This window comes from Trachemys scripta, chromosome 12 (genome assembly GCF_013100865.1).
Source record: "Trachemys scripta elegans isolate TJP31775 chromosome 12, CAS_Tse_1.0, whole genome shotgun sequence".
Classification (NCBI taxonomy): Eukaryota; Metazoa; Chordata; order Testudines; family Emydidae; genus Trachemys; species Trachemys scripta.
In genome coordinates this window covers 1,105,093-1,126,208 of record NC_048309.1, presented here as the reverse complement: position 1 = coordinate 1,126,208, position 21,116 = coordinate 1,105,093, and the positions used below count along the sequence as shown (strand labels likewise).

At 54.5% G+C, this 21,116-nt stretch overlaps 2 protein-coding genes and 1 long non-coding RNA gene across 3 annotated transcripts; all 3 read right to left on the bottom strand.

Annotated features, from left to right (window-relative positions):
- Positions 1-221: 221 nt before the first annotated feature.
- Positions 222-2,320, bottom strand: LOC117885719. The gene is made up of 3 exons (XR_004647827.1): positions 1,917-2,320; positions 735-1,553; positions 222-358 (listed from the first exon to the last, which is right to left on the bottom strand). It is a non-coding gene; the product is annotated as an uncharacterized LOC117885719 (long non-coding RNA).
- Positions 2,321-2,540: 220 nt separating this feature from the next.
- LOC117885979 (chelonianin-like) lies at positions 2,541-4,427 on the bottom strand. The gene is made up of 4 exons (XM_034787584.1): positions 4,355-4,427; positions 3,777-4,022; positions 2,591-2,699; positions 2,541-2,559 (listed from the first exon to the last, which is right to left on the bottom strand). Exons 1-4 carry the CDS (start codon positions 4,425-4,427, stop codon positions 2,541-2,543), a joined length of 447 nt encoding a protein of 148 aa, XP_034643475.1.
- A 275-nt stretch (positions 4,428-4,702) lies between these two features.
- On the bottom strand, positions 4,703-20,137 carry LOC117885715 (tissue factor pathway inhibitor 2-like). The gene is made up of 6 exons (XM_034787133.1): positions 19,963-20,137; positions 19,368-19,541; positions 12,027-12,194; positions 11,254-11,427; positions 7,617-7,790; positions 4,703-5,749 (listed from the first exon to the last, which is right to left on the bottom strand). The coding sequence occupies exons 1-6, from the start codon at positions 20,039-20,041 to the stop codon at positions 5,526-5,528; spliced, it is 993 nt and encodes a 330-aa protein (XP_034643024.1). The 5' UTR covers positions 20,042-20,137; the 3' UTR covers positions 4,703-5,525.
- Between the last annotated feature and the right edge of the window lie 979 nt (positions 20,138-21,116).

Below are 21,116 nucleotides of genomic sequence, written 5' to 3'. Positions count from 1 at the left end.
GCTCCTTCAAGGTACAGCCAGGGCTGTTTATGAAGACTTGTGGCACAGATTCATATGCCGAATAATTTTTTAACTGATTTTCGTGATTGTCTCCCCAACCCTGGGCCTCCCACAGGAGGGCTAGAATCCAGCCCCCAGAACGAGCAAGCTATTTAGTCCCATTTCCCACCCTGGATCCGGGCTCCTTCCTGCACTCCTGGGGTCCAGTCCCGCTCACAGTAGCGTTACTTCTAACGCTGTGCCCAGCTGGGAGAGTCGTTCTCGTTGCCCTGGCAGCCGCCGTAATAGAATCTGTGGCCCATCCCGGAGGCCAGGTTGTAGAAGCGAGGGATAGGAGGTAGGAGTCGGCAAATGTCACCTGGAGAGAGGCGATGGGTTATAACGAGGGCAGAGATCTGCAAGGGAGCTCAGACTGGAGGGGAGGTGGAGTATCTCTGGCCCACAGGATGCCTGGCAAGTGCTGTGGGGCTGGGGGCTCACAGGCCCATCTCTCTTTGCTGCTACTACCTGTTACAGGTGTTACCCACACACTCTAAGGCACCCACCTTTACCCTCCAGTGGGCTCACGGTGTCACCCGGTTAATTTAGGCACCCTCACCCTTTCCCAGTTCCTAGGGCTCGGAGCATAATCTTCTGCAGGTTTGTGGGGCCTTGCCTCAGTAATATCTGTAATCTCTATTTATTAACAATCACCAAGCAGAATACACGCGCTAAGCATACAGTGCTGTGCTCACCAATCCTGATCACGCAGGCGGACTTCCCCTGGTGGCCAGGCAAGGGCAGTCTCATCTGGATTCTGGTTGCTGCATGGCACAGTCGGGCAGAGGATTCTTAGCAGCTCTTATCTTAGGCTGAGTCTTGGGGATGAGTTCTTCTTCTTTTTTCAGGTCTTTCCTTCTTCTGCTTCTTCTTTTTTCCCCCCCACCTGGTCTCATTCTTGGACCCCAGTACATCTAGTGTAACTGGAGTCCTCCTTAGCTATACCTTAACCAATCATTGTACTAAAGTATTGTGAAATAATTCTTTGACCAATCACAACATATTGTGAAACAATTCTTTACCCAATCATACCCCACCGCCTTAGTTGATTTAAGTCTTGCAAAATTAGTTATGCAACAGACAGAAACAAAGAACCAGACAGATAAACAATAGAGAAGTAGGAACCATACAGGCAAACCAATAGAAGTATAGATTTTACAATCACAAATGTTGATAAGTGATTCCTTGCCAGAGAGAACGCTATCAAACCAAGTTTTCTTTGGCCATCTTAAGATGTTTCTTTATCTGGTGATAGTGGGTCTATTAGGACAGGATCTCTTTCTTAACAGCCTGATATTACAGTGTTTTCATGTAATTTAGTTGGAATGCCTGTCACTGTCCTAATGTGGCTGCAGAAAAAGGCCTCAAACCTTACAGAGGGGCCAGACAGCCGAGGCCACAGCCAGTAAAGCAGCATTTCTGCCTGGTGGGACAGTCCCTGTCGTCACTGCACTTATTCTCACACGGCGCGAACGTCTGCAGCACTCTCCTCTTGGGGCAGGTGCCGGGATGGGCTGGAAAAGGGGAACAACAACAGCTCATGTCTCCATGGGGAACAAACCCCAAACCCACAGGCCTGCACCACGGACCTGAGCCAGGCCCAAGAGCTGACCTCTGGCCAAGGCTTTTCCTTGGAGTCCTGGTCTGCTCCTCTCCAGGACTGGTCTCTGCTGCTTCCACCCAGACCCTCCCACCCCACGCTCAGCCGCATGCCCATGGGCCTTAAACCCTCTCCAGTCAGTCCCCTGCCTGTCCCAGCTCTGTCACTTACCCCACCTCCCTCCCTGGCCCATGCTCAGACCCGGCCCCACTTGTCTAGCAGTTTGAATTACCAAGTACCCCTCCCTTTGGCCCCCCCGCTCCAGGTGCAGCGTTACCTGGCACCGCCCGTGCGCAGTGCACGTGGCATCCCCGGCTGCAGCACTTGTTGCCCGTTCCACATTCCCTGTCGTTACTGCATTCCGCAAGGCAGATTGTCACCGTGCCAGGTGGGGCCTTCCGGCAGTACCCTGGGTTTACTGGGGAACAGAACAGCGAGAGAGCAGGGTCAGCATTGTCTGGACTAGTGACAATGGAAAAGCTGCTATGTAACCGCAGCCCGTGCGCCTGCAGCCGCGAGCAGGCAGATCCCCCAGCCACCCAGATCACTGGCCTTGCACACACCGCCCCGTTCAGTGCTAGCTAATGTATCTGCCTGTAGGGCTCCAGGGGAGCCTGGAAACGTAGGACTGGGAGGGATCGGAGAGGTCCTCTAGACCAGTCCCCTGCACGGAGGCAGGACTACGTATTATCTGACCACCCCTGACACGGGTTTGTCCAACCTGCTCTTCAAAACCTCCAGTGACGGAGATTCCAGCCTCCTAGGCAATCTATTCCCGTGCTTAACTACCCTGGCAGGACGGTTTCCCTAACGTCTAATCTAGTGATTTGAGTCACTGAAGGCAACTGATGCAGAGCCCCCTGGGCCATCCAGATCAGGTCTCCTGCCTTCCGGGTCAAACTCAGGGGACAGATGGGCAGCTGCCGCTGGACTGGGCAGGAAGCAGCAGACNGGCCACACCCATTACTGCAGCACTTTTCTGCTCCAGCACAGTCGTCATCATCGTTGCAGCCCAGAATGCAGAGCCCTCCGGTTGTCTTGGGGCAGAACCCAGGTTTCTCTGGAAGACAAAATGGTCCCACGGCAGTGAGAGGCCTGGCTGATAAATCCCAACAGCTCCATGTGGGGCTGAGCAGGGCCCTCAGAGGAATGGACCAGCCCTGGAGACAGCAGTGAGAGATTAGATATCAGATGGAAAACTGCCCCCACGCCTGCGCTCAAGGCACCTCTGGCCTCCTGCCCTTGAGCTAGGGGTCCCCGTCCAGCCCCTCTCCAGTCCCAGTCTCACCGCGAGCTTAGCGTAGGGAGGGGTGTCCTTCCAGGAGAGAAACCTCCACTTCCAGCTTCAGCCATGCTCTCCAGGGCCAAGCCCCCACACAGCTCTAGGGGTTAGGAGAGGAATTCTGTCTGAGGGATTCCAGCGAGGGATGGTTGGATAAACACGGCACTAAGGGATGCAAAGGGAGGGGCCGAGGCAGGACAGCCCGCAGGAGCGAACATCTCCGTAGTTATCTGTGAATCCTACAGAGAGTTCGTGTCTCACATGCTGGGGCTGATGGGAGATCCTGTCTGTGCTGCGCCCAGCACCTTTGGGGGCCATAACAGTAACAGCGTTTCCAATGTGTGCAGAGTGGCGAGCGGGAGGGCCAAGGGCTCGTCACACTTATGCTCTCATCCCAGCAAAGAGGCACGTCCCTGGGTAGCCGTTTATTCCGTATAACAACAGGAGAAGGGGAGCAGTTGCTGAGTCACCCAACGGCCTTAGAAAATGACATGTTCGTTCCTGTTCCAAAGGGAAATGTAGCAACAGGCTGGCATCTTCGCAATGTGACAAGCACCACCCCAACCATGGGCCTTCCTGCAATGAAATCAGGAGGGGAGGGATAGCTCAGTGGTTTGAGCATGGGCCTGCTAAACCCAGGGTTGTGAGCTCAATGCTTGAGGGGGCCATTTAGGGATCTGGGGAAAAATCAGTACTTGGTCCTGTTAGTGAAGGCAGGGGGCTGGACTCGATGACCTCTCGGGGTCCCTTCCAGTTCTAGGAGATCGGTATATCTCCATATATTTATTATAGCTCAGCGCCATCCCTCTGACCCAGGCAGCTCCTGACCCAGCTAAGAGTCTGTCGCTCTCTTACCTGCGCTTCCGCAGGTCCTGAGACATTCGTCGATGGAGGCAAACCTGTTCCCATTGCCCTCGCAGCCGCCGTAAGTGAACGCCCTACACTTCTTGGTGACCGAGTCGTAGAAGTAGCGGGTCTCGTAGGAAAAGCATGAGCCAGAATCCACAGGGAGTTTGCAAACGTCATTAACTGCAGAGGAGGAAAGGGGGAAATCTTTGAAGGAACCCAGCCTCTCGCTGAGAGCGAACAAGGGCCCGGGATCTGGAGTGGGTGAGAAGTGTGGGAGCTGGGGCTAACCAAGGACTTGACCCAAATGTCTGAGAGCTGTGGGTGTATCAGAGCCCCATGTGAAACCCAGGCACAAGAATTACGTGGAAGCACCAGTGGGCCAGGTTTTCATGAACATTAGGCAGCCAAATGGGCAGACAAAATGCACGTGCAATTTCCCAAGCAAATTAGATGCATAAATTGGCATGTTGAACATTCTAGGAAATGGGATTTGTCTACCAAATTGACATATTTTTTCTGCTGTCTTTATATAATTTGTGTTAAACAATTTTGTCTAGACCTTAACTACTATAATTAGGAAAAACTGTAACACTGATTGACGTCATTTAGCGACAAGCAATACTGAAAACTCAGTGCCGAGGCAGTGCGCCCCGTCATGCTGGTTGACGGGATCATGCAGCTCTGGAATCCACAGAGCCAGGGAACGGCCTGGAGGCTGGAGCAGGAGTTTGCCTGGGGATGCACTGCAGGACCTTGTGCCTGGTATGTACAACACCATCGCCTTTCACTGCTGATCAACCAGGCACTGAATATTGAAGGGTCCTGACAGTGTTGCCAGCTCTCATGATTTTGTCATGCATCTCATGATAATTATTGGTTTCCTTAAAGTGCCAGCTCCTGGAGTCAAGTGGATCTGTGATGATTTCAGCCTTCATTTTTAAAGAAAAAGTACATTTCTAGCCCTTGTGACTGTGAGGAGAGCTACAAAATGTGAGTCCAGTGCACTCTACAGGCTCAAAAGGCAGAAGGCAAATAAAAAGATCACCGCATCTACTACATTCACATCATCACATGGTTTTAAAGCCAATCTCATGATTTTTGGTGAGCCTGACTCCTGGTTTTTGAACATTTGGAGTTGGCAGTACTGTGTCCCCTGCCCCCACAGGGCCTGCAGTCTCTCTGTCATTCCTGTCTTCAGTGTGGAAGAAGGGGCAGTCGGTCAGACAGGGGGAGGACCCAGAGGGTGGGGAGCAGGGCAGCGAAGTGAAAGGTGAAAGGCCTGCAGTTACGCCTGCCAGTGCCCAGTAAGCGAGGGGCCGGGCTCATCCCAGGGCATAGCTGCATTCGGGATTAGGTTCGGACAGTCTAGTTTTGCTGTGTATGGAATCTCTGAGCCAAAGGCAAAGCTGGGCTCCTGGGCGCTCTCAGGGGTTAACGAGGAAATGCCCAGCATTGCCGTTTCTCAAGCAATGAGTCTGAGACTGGGACTCACTCCTGATCCGTAAGCCCCCACCCCAGCAGTGCCAGAGACGAGCATGACTCGTCTGAGCCAGGCCAGCAGGTCTGCGGTCCTGGGGGAAAGACTATAGACGTGTTCTGCAGGATTGTTCTTGTCATTAACTCCCTAGCCTCCTCTGTACAGCCCCTAGCACAACGAGGCCCTGGTCTGTGCAGGCACTGCTGTGATGCAGCTAATCAATCCTTATAGTGGTAATCAACCCCTGCGGCCCCAACACCTTTGCATTAACATCTCGATTATCTGGCAGCTCCCGACCCAACTAGCCGAGCTTCTCTCACTCTCTTACCGGGTCGCACACAGGTCTCGAGACATTCATCTTTGGTGGCAAACCTATTCCAATTGCCCTGGCAGCCGCCGTACCTGAACTTCTCACATTTCTTGGTGACCAAGTTGTAGAAGTAGCGGGACACGTAGGCCTGACATGGGCCAGGCTGCATAGGGAGCTGGCAGATATTTGTATCTACAGAATAACGACAGACGGGTTAGGAGGAACGGGGGCGGGGGGAGCTCCGTGAAAGATCTCAGCCTCCATATTCAACACCAACAAGGCCACGGGCTCCATGAGGGGTGAAAGAGGCAGCAACTGGGGTCGGACCTGAGGCTAAAAGAGACCTTGTCCCTAGTGCTAGAGAGCTGTATGTATCCGCTGTACCGAGCCCCACATACTATCAGTGCTCAGGAATGACATCATTAACATTAACATGCATGTGACGACGTGGATATTCACCCACGAAAGCTCATGCTCCAATACGTCTGTTAGTCTATAAGGTGCCACAGGACTCTCTGTCGCTTTTACCATTAACATTATTACGGCAGAAGGTTTCGGGCCAGGTTTTCAGAAGCATCAGGCAGACGAAGGGGCAGACAAAATGCGTGTGCCATTTGCCATTCAAATTAGGTGCCGAAATTGGCATGCTGAACACTCTGGGAATTGGGATCCAACTGCAAAAATCACTGATCTTTCTTTTGCTGTTCTAACGTCACTTCCTTTAAGTGATTTTGTCCAGCTCGTAACAAAAATCTCCCCTACAACTGGAATAAAATGTAACGCTGATCAACGTCAAGGAGCTAAAAGCAAAACTGAAAGCTCAGTGCCGAGGCAGTGAGATCTGTCATGCTGGTGGAAGGGACGGTGCAGCTTTGAAATGGCATGCATCCCATGAAGTGGGTTTTAGCCCACGAAAGCTCATGCTCACAGGGATGTGTTAGTCTCTAAGGTGCCACAAGGACTCCTCGTTCTTTGAAATCCTGACGTCCTGAGCCAGGGAGGCTGCGGTTGGAGCTCTGTCTGGGGATGCACAGGAGGATCTTGTCCCCAGTATTGACAAAACCTTTTCACTGCTGATCAAAGTGACGTGGAATGAAACCAGCCCGGTAACTCTCAGGAGAGTCCCCGGCTGGGGTGGCTGCTGGGTGACTGGGGAACCCTGAATGTATCTCAGTGACATCATCACGCACCCCCTGCTGGGTAATGAACTTACACTGGTCAGGTTTCTGACCAGGGCAAGACGGTTCAGTTTTGGGGTGCAAGGCTGGGGGCTTGGCAGATTTGCTGGTGCCTTTCTCTGTGTGATTCGTGAGTGGCTCTGCGAGCATTCATGCAATCTAGCTGGGTGTGGAGCGCCACCTCCTGTTGTGCTGAGTGATCACAGCGCCTGGAGGGGTTTTCTGCTTGTCACTCGCGAAGCATTGTGAGAGTCGGCCCAGGCTGGAGAGTTAAGGGGGCCCAGCAGAACCCCAATTCCAGGTTGTACCCCAGGGATCCCATTACAAGGACCCCTGAGCAAAGGCAAAGGTCGTGGGCGCTCTCAGGGGTTAACGAGGAAATGCCCAGCACCCATGGCCACCGTGTGAGCTGTTTCTCCAGTGTCCTGCCCCTTGAGCCCCCGCCCCAGCTGTGCCAGAGACGCGCATGACTCCTCTGAGCCAGGCCAGCAGGTCTGCGTTCTGGGTGCCAGAGTACAGACGTGTTCAGCAGGATTGTTATTGCCATTAACACCGTAGCCAGGGGCCTCCAGAGCAGGCTGGGATGCAGAGATTCGGGGGACCTTCAGCTGAGTTCCAACGCCATCACAAGCAGTACCATGGACTCCTCTCAAAGTACCCATCCTCAGCCCTCCCACCCTTTGCCTAGTCCGACTGTGAGCTCCTCGGGGCAAGGGCAGTGCTCAGCACGTTGGGACATGATCTCTGGTGGGTCCCCTAGGCATTGCCATGATACAGCTAATAATGGAGATCAGCTCCTGTGGCCCCAGCATCTTTGCATTAACGTCTTTGTTCCTGGGCAGCTCACAGTCCAACGAGCTGAGTTGCTCTTGCTCTCTTACCTGGGCTGCCACAGGCCTTGAGACATTCATTTTTACTGGCAAACCTGTTCCCATTGCCCTCGCAGCCGCCATAAACAAACTCCTCACAGCTGTCGGTGACCGAGTTGTAGAAGTAGCGGGTCATGTAGGAAAAACATGAGCCGGCATCCACAGGGAGCTTGCAAACCTCTTGAACTACAGAAGAAAGACAGCTGGGTTAGGAGGAAAGGGGGGTCCTCTGCAAAGAATCTCAGCTGCCTCATTCGAAACTAACAGGCTCTTGGGCTCCAGGCTGGTTGTGAGGTGCAGAAGCTGGGATAGGAGATGGGGCTAAAAGAAGACCTTGACCCTAGCACATGAGAGCTGTGCGAGTGTATCTGGTGTATCAGCACCCTGTCAAACCCAGCCTCAAGAATTACGTCATTTAAATGATACGCTGAAGAACGTTTAGGGCCAGGACTGTCAGGCAGACAAATGGGCAAGCAAAATGTATGTGCAATTTTTCATGCAAATGGTAGGAGGGAAAACAGCAGAATAAAAACAATGGAATTCAAGAAATCACCCCTAAGCAAACTCCGAGAATTGATAGGTAAGATCCCACGGGAAACAAGTCTAAGGGGGGAAAAGAGTTCAGGAGAGTTAGCTGCTTTTTATTAAGAGCACAAGCGCAAACTATCTCAAAGTATAGGAAAGATAGGAAGACTGGTAAGAGACCACCCTGGCTTACCCAGGAGATCTTCAATGACCTGACACTCAAAACGGAGCCAAATGAAGAGGCTCAAATTATGAAGGATGGATATAAAAACAACAACACAAGCATGTAGGGACAAAATTAGAAAGGTCCTGGCACAAAATGAGATCAAACTAGCTAGGGACATAAAGGGTAACAAGGAAACATTTTACAAATATATTAGAAGCAAGAGGAAGTCCAAGGACGGGGGGGGGGGGGGGGGAGAAAGACAATAACAGAAAACACAGCAATGATGGAAGCATTAAATGTCTTTTTTCTTTCAGTTTTCACCAAAAAGGTTAGCAGTGATCGGGTGACTGATATAGTGAACATCAGTGTAAACGGGGCAGGCTCTGAGGCTGAAATAGGGAAAGAACAAGTTAAGAATTACTTAGGTTAGATGCCTTCAAGTGGCAGGGCCTGACGAAATACGTCCTAGAATACTTAAGGAACTGACTCAAGAGATTTATGAGCCATTAGCATTTATCTTTGAGAACTCATGGCTAAGGCTATGATTTTGTCACGGAGGTCGCGGAAGTCACGGAATCTGTGACTTCCAAAGACCTCCGTGAGACTTCACCCCCGGCAGCTGGGAGCTGCAGGGTCCCATCGCCTCCCGCAGCGGCAGAGAGTTGCGAGGTATCCCTGCCACCTGAGGCAGCAGGCCCCCAAGCTCTGAGCTGTCATGAGTAGCAGGGGTACCCCGCAGCTCCCTGGCCACTGCAGGGGACAGGGGGATCCCCGCAGCTCCCTGGCCACCGTGGGGGGTAAGGGCATCCTGGAGCTCTGAGGTCCCCAGGTGGTGAGGGCCCTGGAGCTCCCAGCCACCCCACGGCTGCCCAGCCCCTTCCCATTTTATGAGGGATATTTTTAGTAAAAGTCAGGGACAGGTCATGGGCTTCCATGAATTTTTCTTTATTGCCCGTGAGCTGTCCCTGACTTTTACTAAAAATATCCATGACAAAATCTTAGCCTTACTCATGGAGGATCAGAGAGATCCCAGAGGACTGGAAAGGGGCAAATATAGTACCTAGTCATAAAAAGGGGAATAAAGACAACCCAGGGGATTATAGACCAATCAGCTTAACTTCAGTACCCAGAAAGATAATGGAGCAAATAAGCAAACAATCAATTTGTAAGCACCTAGAAGCTAATAAGGGGATAAGTAACAGTCAATATAGATTTGTCAAAACAAATCATGTCAAGCCAACCTAGTATCCTTCTGTGACAAGGTAACAAGACTTGTGGATGGTGGGGACTGGTAGATTTGATGCATTTTGACTTTGGTAAGGCTTTTTGATACTATCTCACACAACCTTCTCATAAACAACTAGAGAAATATAGCCTAGACAAACCTATTATAAGGTAGTGCACAACTGGTTGGAAAAGCATACTCAAAAAGTAGTTATCAATCATTCACAGTCAAGCTGGAAGGACATATCGAGTGGGGTCTTGTAGGAATCTCTCCTGGGTCTGGTTCTGTTTGCTATCTTCATAAATGATTTGGATAAATGCATCAAGACTACTCAGAAAGTTTGCAGATGATACTAAGCTGGGAGGGGTTGCAGTGATTTGAAAGACCGGATTAAAGTTCAGAATTATCTTTACTAACTGGAGAAATGGTCTGAAGTAAACAAGATGAAATTCAATCAGGACAAATGAAAAGTGCTCCACTTAGGAAAGAACAATCAGGTGCACACATACAAACTGGGAAATAATTGCCTAGGACGGAGTACTGCGGAAAGGGATCTGGGGGTTATCGTTAAGGCTGCGAGTCTGTCACGGAAGCCATGGAAAGTTCCGTGACCTCTGTGACTTCTGCAGTGGCTGGTGCGGCTGGGCCGAGGGCTGCCTGGCCAGCTCGGGCAGCCCCTGGGCCAGTCACACCGGCCGCTGCTGGGGCAGTCTCGGACCACCACGCCCCAAATCCTCCAGCAGCAGCAGGAGTTTGGGTGTGGGAGGGGGCTCAGGGCAGGGGCGGGGGGTTGGGGCGCAGGGGGTGGGTATGGGCTCCAGGCGGCGCTTACCTCAGGGCAGCTCCCCGGAATTGGCAACACATCCCTCGGCTCCTAGGCAGAGGCGCAGCCAGTCCCCAGGTCGCTCCCCCTCCCCCCGAGCACCCAAATTTAGTCAGGGGTATATTGGACAAGTCATGGACAAGTCATGGGCTGTGAGTTTTTGTTTACTGCCTGTGACCTGTTCATGGCTTTTACTAAAAATATCCATGACTAAAATGTAGGCTTAGTTATAGTGGATCACAAACTAAATATGAGACAACAATGTAATACTATTGCAAAAAATACCGAACATCATTCTAGGATATATAGCAGGAGTGTTGTAAGCAAGACACAAGACGTCATTCTTTCAATCTGTTCAGCACTGATAAGGCCTCTGCCAGAGTACTGCATCCAGTTCTGGGCACCACACTCCAGGATAGATGTGGGCAACTTGGAGAAAGTCCAGAGAGCAACATAAATGATTAAAGGTCTAGAAAACATGATCTATGAGGAAAGATTGGAAAAACTGGGTTTGTTTAGTCCGAAGAAGAGGAGACTGAGGGGGGACATAATAACAATCTTCAAGTATGTAAAAGATTGTTATAAAGAGGAGGGTGACAAATTGGTCTCCTTATTTATTGAAGACAGGGCAAGAAGCAATGGACTTAAATTGCGACAAAGGAGGTTTAGGTTGGACATTAGGAAAAACTTCCTAACAGGGTGGTTAAGCGCTGGAACAAATTACCCAGGGAGGTTGTGGAATCTCCGTCACTGGAGGTGTTTAAGAGCAAGTTAGACAAACCCCTGTCTGGACCATCCCAGGTATTCAAAGATTTACTGAAAATCACCCCTGTGGCTCCGGCATCTTTGCATTAATGTGCCTCTGGCCTGGGCAGATCACAGCCCAACCGAGTTTCCATCATTACGGTACCTGGGCGTCCACATGTCTGGAAACATTCGTCTTTGGTGGCAAACCTGTTCTCGTTGCCCTGGCAGCCGCCGTACCTGAACTCCTCACACTTCTTGGTGGCCGAGTTGTAGAAGTACTGGGTCGTGTAGGCCTGACACGGGCCGGGCTGCACAGGGAGCTGGCAGATATTTACATCTACAGAATAAAGAGAGACAAGTTAGGAGGAAAAGGGAGGAACTCTGCAATTCAAAACTAACTGGGCCCAGTCTTGTGGGGGTTGGGGGATGCGAGGTGCAGCAGCGCGGTGGGAGTTGGGGCTACCAGACAACTTTGTCCCCAGTGCATGAGAGCTGTGTGTGTATCAAGACCCTGTGTGAAACCCAGTCTCAGGAATCACAGGCTGTAGACATGCTCAGCAGGATTGTTATTGTCATTAAGTCTCTAGCAGGGGCTTCCAGAGCGGGCTGGAGTGCAGCTACCAGGACTCGGGGGACCTTCAGGTGAGTTCACTCCCCTCATGAGCTGTACCATGGACTCCTCTCAAAGTACCCATCCTCAGCCCCTCCTCCCCTTTGTCTAGTAAGACTGCGAACTCCTCAGGCAAGGGCTGTCTCTGTGCGTCTGTGCAGCGCCTGGCACGCCGGGGTCCTGATCTCTGTCGGAGCCTCTAGGGCTAGGCACTGCTGTGACGCAACCAATCAACCATGGAGATCAGCCCCAGCATCCTTGCATTAATGTCTCTCTCACCTGGGCAGCTCACAACCCAACTAGCTGAGTTTCTCTTGCTGTCTTACCTGAGCTTCCACAGGTCTTGAGACATTCGTCCATATTGGGAAACCTGTTTGCATTGCCCTGGCAGCCGCCGTAAATGAACTCCTCGCACCTCTTGGTGACCGAGTTGTAGAAGTAGCTGGGCACGTAGGTAAAACATGGGCCGGGTTCCATAGGGAGCTTGCAGATCTCTTTAGTTGCAGAAGAAAGACAGACAGGTTAGGATGGAAGGAGGGAAATCGGTGAAGCATCTCAGCCTTCACATTCCAAATTAACAGGGTACCAGTCTCCAGGGTGGGTGTGAAGTGGCTGCGGGGGTGGGAGATGGGGTAAACGAGGGCCTTGTCATTAACGCATGGAAGCTGTGAGTGTATCTGGTGTATCAGAGCCCCATGTGAAACCCCGTCTAAAGCATTATACCATTTAAACTAGTAGCTTAAGAACAGTTCGGGCCAGATTTTCAGACACGTTGGGCAGACAAATAGGCAGACAAAATGCATATGCAGTTTTCCATGAAAAACTAGGAGCATAAGTCAGCGTGCTGAAAATTCTCGGAAATGGGACTTGTCTGCAAAATGTACTTACAATTTTTTCTGCTATTTTGATACAATTTCTTTGTAGCTCTTTTATCTAGATCTTAACAAAAATTCACCTAAAACTACGATAAACTGTAACACTGATTGATGTCATTTTGCTACAAGCAATATTGAAATCTCAGTGCAGAGGCAGTGAGACCCCGCACGCTGGTTGAAGGGATGGTGCAGCTCTGAAATCCTGATGTCCTGAGCCAGGGAAAGGCCTGGAGGCTGAAGTGGGACCTTTGCCTGGGGATGGACTGCAGGAGTACGGACAATCCCATCGCCTTTCTCTGCTGATCAGATGGACACGGAGTGACACCAGTCCAGTAACTCTCGGGAGAGTCCTCGGCTGGGGTGGCTTCTGGGCGACTGGGGAACCCTGAATGTATCTCAGTGACATCATCACGCACCCCCTGCTGCATCGTGCTAAAGAGCGTCACACACCCGGCTTGTAATAAATAACGCCGGAAGGTGGCTGCTGCTTCGGCTTTCTGGACACCAGGATCCCTGAGGCAAAGGCAGCCTGGGCCCGTGGGCGCTCTCCCGGGGTTAGAGAGGAAATGCCCAGCACCCACGGCAGCTGGGTGAGCCATTTCTCCAGTGTCTGAGACTGGGACTCACTCCTGCTCCTCCAGCCCCCGCCCCACTGGGCCAGAGACGAGCATGACTCCTCTGAGCCAGGCCAGCAGGTCTGCGGTTCTGGGTGCCAGGCTACAGACGTGTTCAGCAGGATTGTTATTGTCATTAACGCCCTAGCCAGGGGCCTCCGGAGCAGGCTGGGATGCAGCTACCGGGACTCAGGGACCTTCAATTTAGTTTCAGCTCCCAGCACGAGCTGTACCATGGACTCCTCTCACACGCTCGTCCTCAGCCCTCCTCCCTTTGCCTAGCCAGAGTGTGAGCTCCTCGGCCAGGGCTGCCTCTCGCCGCGTCTCTGCAGCGCCCGGCATGCTGGGGTCCTGTCTCTGCTGGGTCCCCTAGGCACTGCTGTGATGCAGCCAGTCAGTCGTTAGAGGGGAGATCCGTCTCTGTGGCCCCAGCTGCTTTGCATTCACACCCCTCTGACCAGCTCCTGACCCAACTAGCTGAGTTTCTCTTGCTGTCTTACCTGAGCTTCCACAGGTCTTGAGACATTCGTCCANTGTCATTCTCCCAACACGCCTCCAGCCCTCCCTCTTCCCTCTGCTGCTTCCCGTGAGGAGCTGCTGGGCCCGGGCCTGCCACGCTGTAATTCCTAACGCTGGCCCACCGGCCTGGCAGCTCCCCATGGCCCAGAAAGCAGCACTCATGAGCCCGCTCCTCCCCAGAGCTGGCTGCAGGGACAGCTCCAGAACCGAACCCTGCCCCTCGCACGCTGCCCCCGTGGGCTGGGGGCTANGCTCCTCGGGCCAGGGCTGCCTCTCACCGCGTCTCTGCAGCGCCCGGCATAGAGTCATAGAATCATAGAATATCAGGGTTGGAAGGGACCTCAGGAGGTATCTAGTCCAACCCCCTGCTCAAAGCAGGACCAATCCCCAACTAAATCACCCCAGCCAGGGCTTTGTCAAACCGGGCCTTAAAAACCTCCAAGGATGGAGATTCCACCACCTCCCTAGGTAACCCATTCCAGTGCTTCACCACCCTCCTAGTGAAATAGTGTTTCCTAATATCCAACCTAGACCTCCCCCACTGCAACTTGAGACCATTGCTCCTTGTTCTGTCATCTGCCACCACTGAGAACAGCCGAGTTCCATCCTCTTTGGAACCCCCCTCAGGTAGTTGAAAGCAGCTATCAAATCCCCCCCTCATTCTTCTCTTCTGGAGACTAAACAATCTCAGTTCCGTCAGCCTCTCCTCATAAGTCATGTGCTCCAGACCCCTAATCATTTTTGTTGACCTCCGCTGGACTCTCTCCAGTTTTTCCACATCCTTCTTGTAGCGTGGGGTCCAAAACTGGACACAGTATTCCAGATGAGGCCTCACCAGTGCCGAATAAAGGGGAACGATCACGTTCCTCGATCTGCTGGCAATGCCCCTACTTATACAGCCCAAAATGCCGTTAGCCTTCTTGGCAACAAGGGCACACTGCTGACTCATATCCAGCTTCTTGTCCACTGTGACCCCTAGGTCCTTTTCTTCAGAACTGCTGCCTGGCCACTCGGTCCCTAGTCTGCATGATGGGGTCCTGGGTCTGCTGGATCCTCCAGGCCAGTGGTTCTCAAAGCCAGTCCGCCGCTTGTGCAGGGAAAGCCCCTGGCGGGCCGGGCTGGTTTGTTTACCTGCCGTGTCCGCAGGTTCGGCCGATCGTGGCTCCCAGTGGCCGCGGTTCGCCGCTCCAGGCCAATGGGGGCTGCAGGAAGTGGCAGCCAGCACATCNACTAGCTGAGTTTCTCTTGCTGTCTTACCTGAGCTTCCACAGGTCTTGAGGCACCTGAACATAGTGTCAAACCTGTTTGCATTGCCCTGGCAGCCGCCGTAAATGAACTCCTCACAGGTCTTGGTGACCGAGTTGTAGAAGTAGTTGCGGCTGTAGGTGAAACATGGGCCGGGGGTCCGCAGGGAGATTGCAGATGGCGTTAGCTACGGAGCAAAGAAAGATGGGTTAGGAAGAAAGGGGGAACCCTGCAATGGATCTCAGCTGCCTGATTCGAAACTAACGGGGACCCAGTCTCAAGGGTCGATGCAAGCGGCAGGGCCTGGGGTGGGTGATGGGGATAAACAATGTTAATCAAGGTCTGGGGCTTGGAATACAGAGACCTCAGCCTGCTCAGCAACAGGGCAAACACCCCAGTAAAAATCTTTTTAACCTTTTATTAAAGCTACAGAAGAGAAGGGGAAACAGTTGAAGCCTTTGAAACATTAAGCATGAAATAAGGCTTTTGTTTTAACCCCATCCCTTGGTCCATGTCCCTTTAGCTGGAGAGAGTTTCAGAAGGAAACCCCCCCTTCTCTGGCCTCTCTTAGCTGGTAGTGAAGACGCACCAACTGTCTCGCTGCAGGAAAAAGAAGACGTTAGCTGAGATGGGCTGGAGCTGTTGTTGCTGTTGTTGTTAAAGTCTGAGCCCATTTTATCCCAGGTGGTGACTGGGATTCACCTGGCGCTGATGGGGAGACGATGTCATCTGGGTCCCTCTCTCTTTAGGTCATTGTGGTCAGGACATCTCTCGTGGTCAGGGTGACAAAGGCCTGAGACCCCAGAAAATGGGGCGGGTGGGTGGCAGTCATGATGGTGAAGCTCGTTCCAGTAGCCTCTGTCTCTTCTTCCATCTTCCTCCCAAAGTCTTTTTCTTAAGAACATAAGAATGACCAGACTGGGTGTAACAGGCAGCTTGGAGGGCTGCGCTGCCTAGTGGTTAGAGCACGTGGCCCTCAGTCCCCCGCTTGGTTGAGGAGCCTCAGTCTTGAAGGCCAAAGGGGGTAGGGGGATCTGGGCCCTCCCTCTGCACCGTGTCCCAGCCCAGGACCCTATGTACATCAACCCTCGAATAGGGGGGCCCTCCAGCAGGGAGTCAGAATCTGCGGCCCTGGCCTGCTCCCTACCAGTCTGTTCAGGTTGGGGGAGAGGCCGTTCTAGCCCAGTTTACTGGACAGCTGACTTCCCGGAGAGTCTTACCACGGTGCAAGGCTCCTTCGGGCAGGTCTGCCGCAAGCTGGTGGGGGTGAGCCCCACGGTGTCTCTGGGGTCTGCCCAGGTGCTGGAGGGTCCTTGGCTATTGCCCTTGGCTGGGGAGTCCGTGATTACTCCCGTCTGGCTGCCCTGCCTGGCCAGCTGGTGATCCCGCCTCTTTGCCCGTCAGCCCCAAACTGGGCCAGGCTCTCTCCTGCTCTTCCCCCCCAGGTCTGGCCTTCACTGCACTAGAATAGGGCTGGGCTAGCTCCGTAACCACTCTGTGCTGGCTGACAGCGTCTCTGCTTCCTCACCCTGGGTCAGACCAATGGTCCATCTCGCTCAGGAGCCGATCTTCTGACAGTGGCCAAGGCCAGCTGTTTCAGCGGGACTGAGCAGAACAGGGACTTGTCAAGTGATCCAGCCCCTGTCGTCTAGTCCCAGCTTCTACCAGTCAGATGTTTAGGGACACCCGGAGCATGGGGTAGCATCCCTGACTGGCTAATAGCCATTGATGGACCTATCTTCCAGGAACTTCTCTCATTCTTTTTTGAACCCCGTTATATTTTGGCCTCCACAACATCCTCCAGCAACAAGTTCCACAGGTTGACTGTGCGCTGTGTGAAGAAACACTTCCTTTTGTTTGTTTTAAACTTGCTGCCTGTTCATTTCATTGGCTGCCTCTGGCTCTTGTGTTATGTTAAGGGCTAAATAACACTTCCTTGTTCACTTTCTTAGGGCCCACAAAGGCAGCGCAGAGGGTGGAAGAGCCCATCCCCCTCATTATTTTGTCCACCAATTAGGTCTAATATCGGACACATCAATTTGGGGTCATTATTTTCCGATTCCACATCTTCTGTTTTTACCAAGTGTGATTTAAACACAGCCCTTGAACCACACCGGTAGGGCCTTTTCTCTAGATTAGTTCAGCCAGTTTCCTTTTCACACCTTCCCCGTCAGCATTTGTTGCTCTGCGGTATTGTTACAGCTGAACGAGGAGCCAGCGCAGAGCTGTCCAAAGGCACATGGGGGCGGGGACTGAGCAGCAGAGGGGCAGATCCTGGGGGGATCGTTTGGGTGGGGCAGGGAGGGGAGGCCATGGTAGCACAGGGCCCTCAGCCCATGCAGTCCATCTCCCAGGGTCAGGGCCGGAGTGGTCCCTGCAACAGTGGGCAGGACAGCAATTGCCAGGGCCCAGGCTGCTGCCTGGGCAGCCGGGAGAGGTGAGCAGTCGATCGACCCCCAGCCTGGGCTCGGCCATAGGCTTGGTGAGTCTCTTGCCCTTGGCTCCCCTACGGGAGCCCCCGCTCCTGGGCGATCTCACTGGTTCTGGCAGGAGTTCAGCTCACCCCCTGTGGGGTCTGTTCAGACTCCAGCTACGGTTCGCTGGTCTGCAGCCCCTAGCGCCACTCCCCAGGTCCTGCCACAGGTCGCTGGCGAGGGGCAGCCCTCCAGGGTCCCTTGGTATCAACCTGGTAGTGCCTGTCTGTGCCAACCAGTGTGTGTGTGGGGAGATGGGGCTGGCTCCCCTCCTCCCGAGCTCACTAGCAGCCCCCAGCAGCCTCCCTGCTCCTGAGGAAACGTCTCCCCCGTTCCTGTGGCCACTGGCACTGTCTGAAGCTGCCCGCGGCAGGGGCAGCATGTTCTGCAGGGGGCCGAACTGGGGCTGCCTGAGTGCAGGAAGGCGCCTGTCTTTGGACCTGGCCGTGGTGGGGGGTCCCATCAGCCGGAGGTGTAATAGGGAAAGACCCGGAAGGACGTGGGGAGGGCCTGGATGGGGGGTGGGGGTGACGGAGAGCGTAGGGGAGGGGAGGGAAGAGAGCTCACACTGACCAGTGCATGGCAGGGAGACACCCAAGGGCACATCCCAGAGCCAGGCTGCAACCCGGCCCGGAGGGAGACGAGTCCGAGGGGGTGTCAGAGCCATGGACATGGGGGGTTCACCAGGGAGAGCCTAGAGGGTAGAAAGACTCCAGGAGCAGCCAGGGGGCTGGGGAGACGAAGGGCTCCGTGTCCTGGAGCGGGAGGGGAAGAGGGAAAGGCCGGGGACAGAGCAAGGAGGCATCCCTGGGGCGAAGAGGGGGAGCCCTGGGGACAGTCCCACGCCCGGGGGCGAGAGACACTGGGGTTGGCAGCAGGGCCAGGGACACTGCGAGGGCCTGTGTCGCGTGGGGGATACGGGGCAGTAGACGCTGAGAGCAAACGGAGCTGGGGGCAGGCAGGAGGGAAGCGCTGGCTGCCGGGCTGGGTGGGGAGCCAGGGCAGGGAGCCCTCACCTTGACGGAGCTGCCCAGAGGCAGGTGTCAGGTCAGCCCAGAGGGCGAGGAGCCCCAGGAGGAGGTGGCCTGATTTCATGGTGCTGCTGGACCAGGTTGCCCAGCGCCGAGCTGCCCCAGCTTATATAGCATCATGCCAGCCCGGCACTGCCGTCCCGGGAGGGGCCATTACACACAAGTGAGCCGCTCCCAGTGTCTGCCCCTCCCAAAGGGAACAGGGAAGCAGCAGGGCCCTGCGAGAGTTGGGAAACGTCCCTGGTGAGGGAGGTGGAAATGTAATAACAGGCTGCAGAGGTGAGTTCATGTTTCCAGGCGGCTCCGCGCCCTGCCTGGGACACCGGGACAAACAGCTGACCCCAGAGCCACTGAGCACTGGGCTGCCCTGGAGCGAACCTCTCGTGAAGCCCACCCAGTGTTGGCCCCAGGAGCTGTGCGGGACGGGACCTCTCAGCTCACAGCAAAGAGCTGGTTCCTCAGAGCCAGATCTGTCATTCTCCCAACACGCCTCCAGCCCTCCCTCTTCCCTCTGCTGCTTCCCGTGAGGAGCTGCTGGGCCCAGGCCTGTCATGCTGTAATTCCTAACACTGGCCCACCGGCCTGGCAGCTCCCCATGGCCCAGAAAGCAGCACTCATGAGCCCGCTCCTCCCCAGAGCTGGCTGCAGGGACAGCTCCAGAACCGAACCCTGCCCCTCGCACGCTGCCCCCGTGGGCTGGGGGCTAAGGGAGGGGTCGGTACATCCTTCTCGCTCTCCCCCCGGGTCTCTGACGCTCCTTCGGGGGGCAGGGATAAGGCACCCCCCAAACGCCTGGGCTATCCGTGTGTGTGTCGTGTGCTCTGGATCCCGCCCCGTCCATCTCTATTCCNTTCACATCCCTCTGACCAGCTCCTGACCCAACTAGCTGAGTTTCTCTTGCTGTCTTACCTGAGCTTCCACAGGTCTTGAGACATTCGTCCATACTGGAAAACCTGTTTGCATTGCCCTGGCAGCCGCCGTAAATGAACTCCTCGCACCTCTTGGTGGCCGAGTTGTAGAAGTATCTGGGCATGTAGGCTAAACATGGGCCGGGATCCGCAGGGAGATTGCAGATGTCGTTAGCTACGGAGCAAAGAAAGATGGGTTAGGAAGAAAGGGGGAACCCTGCAACGGATCTCAGCTGCCTGATTCGAAACTAACGGGGGCCCAGTCTCAAGGGTCGATGCAAGCGGCAGGGCCTGGGGTGGGTGATGGGGATAAACGAGGACCTTGTTGCTAATGCGTGAGAGCTGTGAGCGTCTCTGGTGTATCGGGGACAGAGCAAGGAGGCCTCCCTGGGGCGAAATGGGGGAGCTCCGGGGACAGTCCCACGCCCGGGGGCAAGAAACACTGGGGCTGGCGGCAGGGCCAGGGACGCTGCGAGGGGCTGTGTCGCATGGGGGATACGGGGCAGGAGCCGCTGAGAGCGAACTGGGCTGGGGGCAGGCAGGAGGGAAGCGCTGGCTGCCGGGCTGGGTGGGGAGCCAGGGCAGGGAGCCCTCACCTTCACGGAGCTGCCCAGAGGCAGGTGTCAGGTCAGCCCAGAGGGCGAGGAGCCCCAGGAGGAGGTGGCCTGATTTCATGGTGCTGCGGGGCCAGGTTGCCCAGCACCGAGCTGCCCCGGCTTATATAGCATCACGCCAGCCCGGCACTGCCGTCCCGGGAGGGGCCATTGCACAAGCGAGCCGCTCCCGGTGTCTGCCCCTCCCAAAGGGAACAGGGAAGCAGCAGGGCCTTGCGAAAGTTGGGAAATGTAATAACAGGCTGCAGAAGTGAGTTCATGTTTCCAGGTGTCACAGAGTTTGGGGGAAACACGGCCCTGCACCCCCGGCTTCCTGCGCTTCACCGTGACTCTCAGCCAGCCAGTAACACAGAAGGTTTATTTAGATGACAGGAGCACAGTCCAAAACAGGTCTTGCAGGTACAGACAACTAGACCCTCCCCCCCCCCGTTAGGTCCATCTTGGGGGCGGGGCAGGCAGGCCAGAGCCCCATCTAGGCGCCCCTCCATTTCCCCAGCCAGCTCCAAACTGAAACTCCCTCCAGCCATCTCCCTCAGCCCCTCCCACCCCCCCGCTCCTCCACCAGCCTTTGTCCAGTTTCCCGGGCAGAGGTGTCACCTGGCCTCCAACCCCTTTCTTGGGTTCTCATGTTACGTGCTCAGGTATCCTCCCTCAGGGAAAGTCTCCCACCCCCAATGAATACAGTCCCATCCAAACTCCCCTGCAACCTTCCCAGGCCAACACTCTCCACTCGGTATTCAAAGAGAACATTATGAACATTCCCACTTTGTCACATCTCTCCCCCCTTCGAGACCGAACTGAGCGGGGTCACTTCAGTCAGTGACATGGGGAAGTTCGAACCCACCAACGTTCCCAGGGATGCCCCAGCCAGGGCCGGCTCCAGGCACCAGCTTGCCAAGCAGTTGCTTGGGGCGGCCACTCGGGAGAGGGGCGGCACGTCCAGCTATTTGGCGGCAATTCGGCAGACGGTCCCTCACTCCTGCTCAGAGCGAAGGACCTCCCGCCAAATTGCCGCCCCAGATCCCGATCGCGGCTTTTTTCTTTTTTCTGCTTGGGGTGGCAAAAACCCTGGAGCCAGCCCTGGCCCCAGCACCTCTCCCATTCCTTGGTGGGAGTTACACCTGGACATTCCAGTT

Excerpts from the sequence above, each read along its gene's own strand:
- LOC117885715 (XM_034787133.1), bottom strand. The coding sequence starts at position 20,041 with ATGAAATCAGGCCACCTCCTCCTGGGGCTCCTCGCCCTCTGGGCTGAC. Across the intron at positions 11,428-12,026 it reads CAAGACCTGTGGAAGCTCAG|ATGTAAATATCTGCCAGCTC; the intron begins GTAAGACAGCAA and ends TTTATTCTGTAG. Across the intron at positions 7,791-11,253 it reads CCAGACATGTGGACGCCCAG|TTCAAGAGGTTTGCAAGCTC; the intron begins GTACCGTAATGA and ends TTTCTTCTGTAG.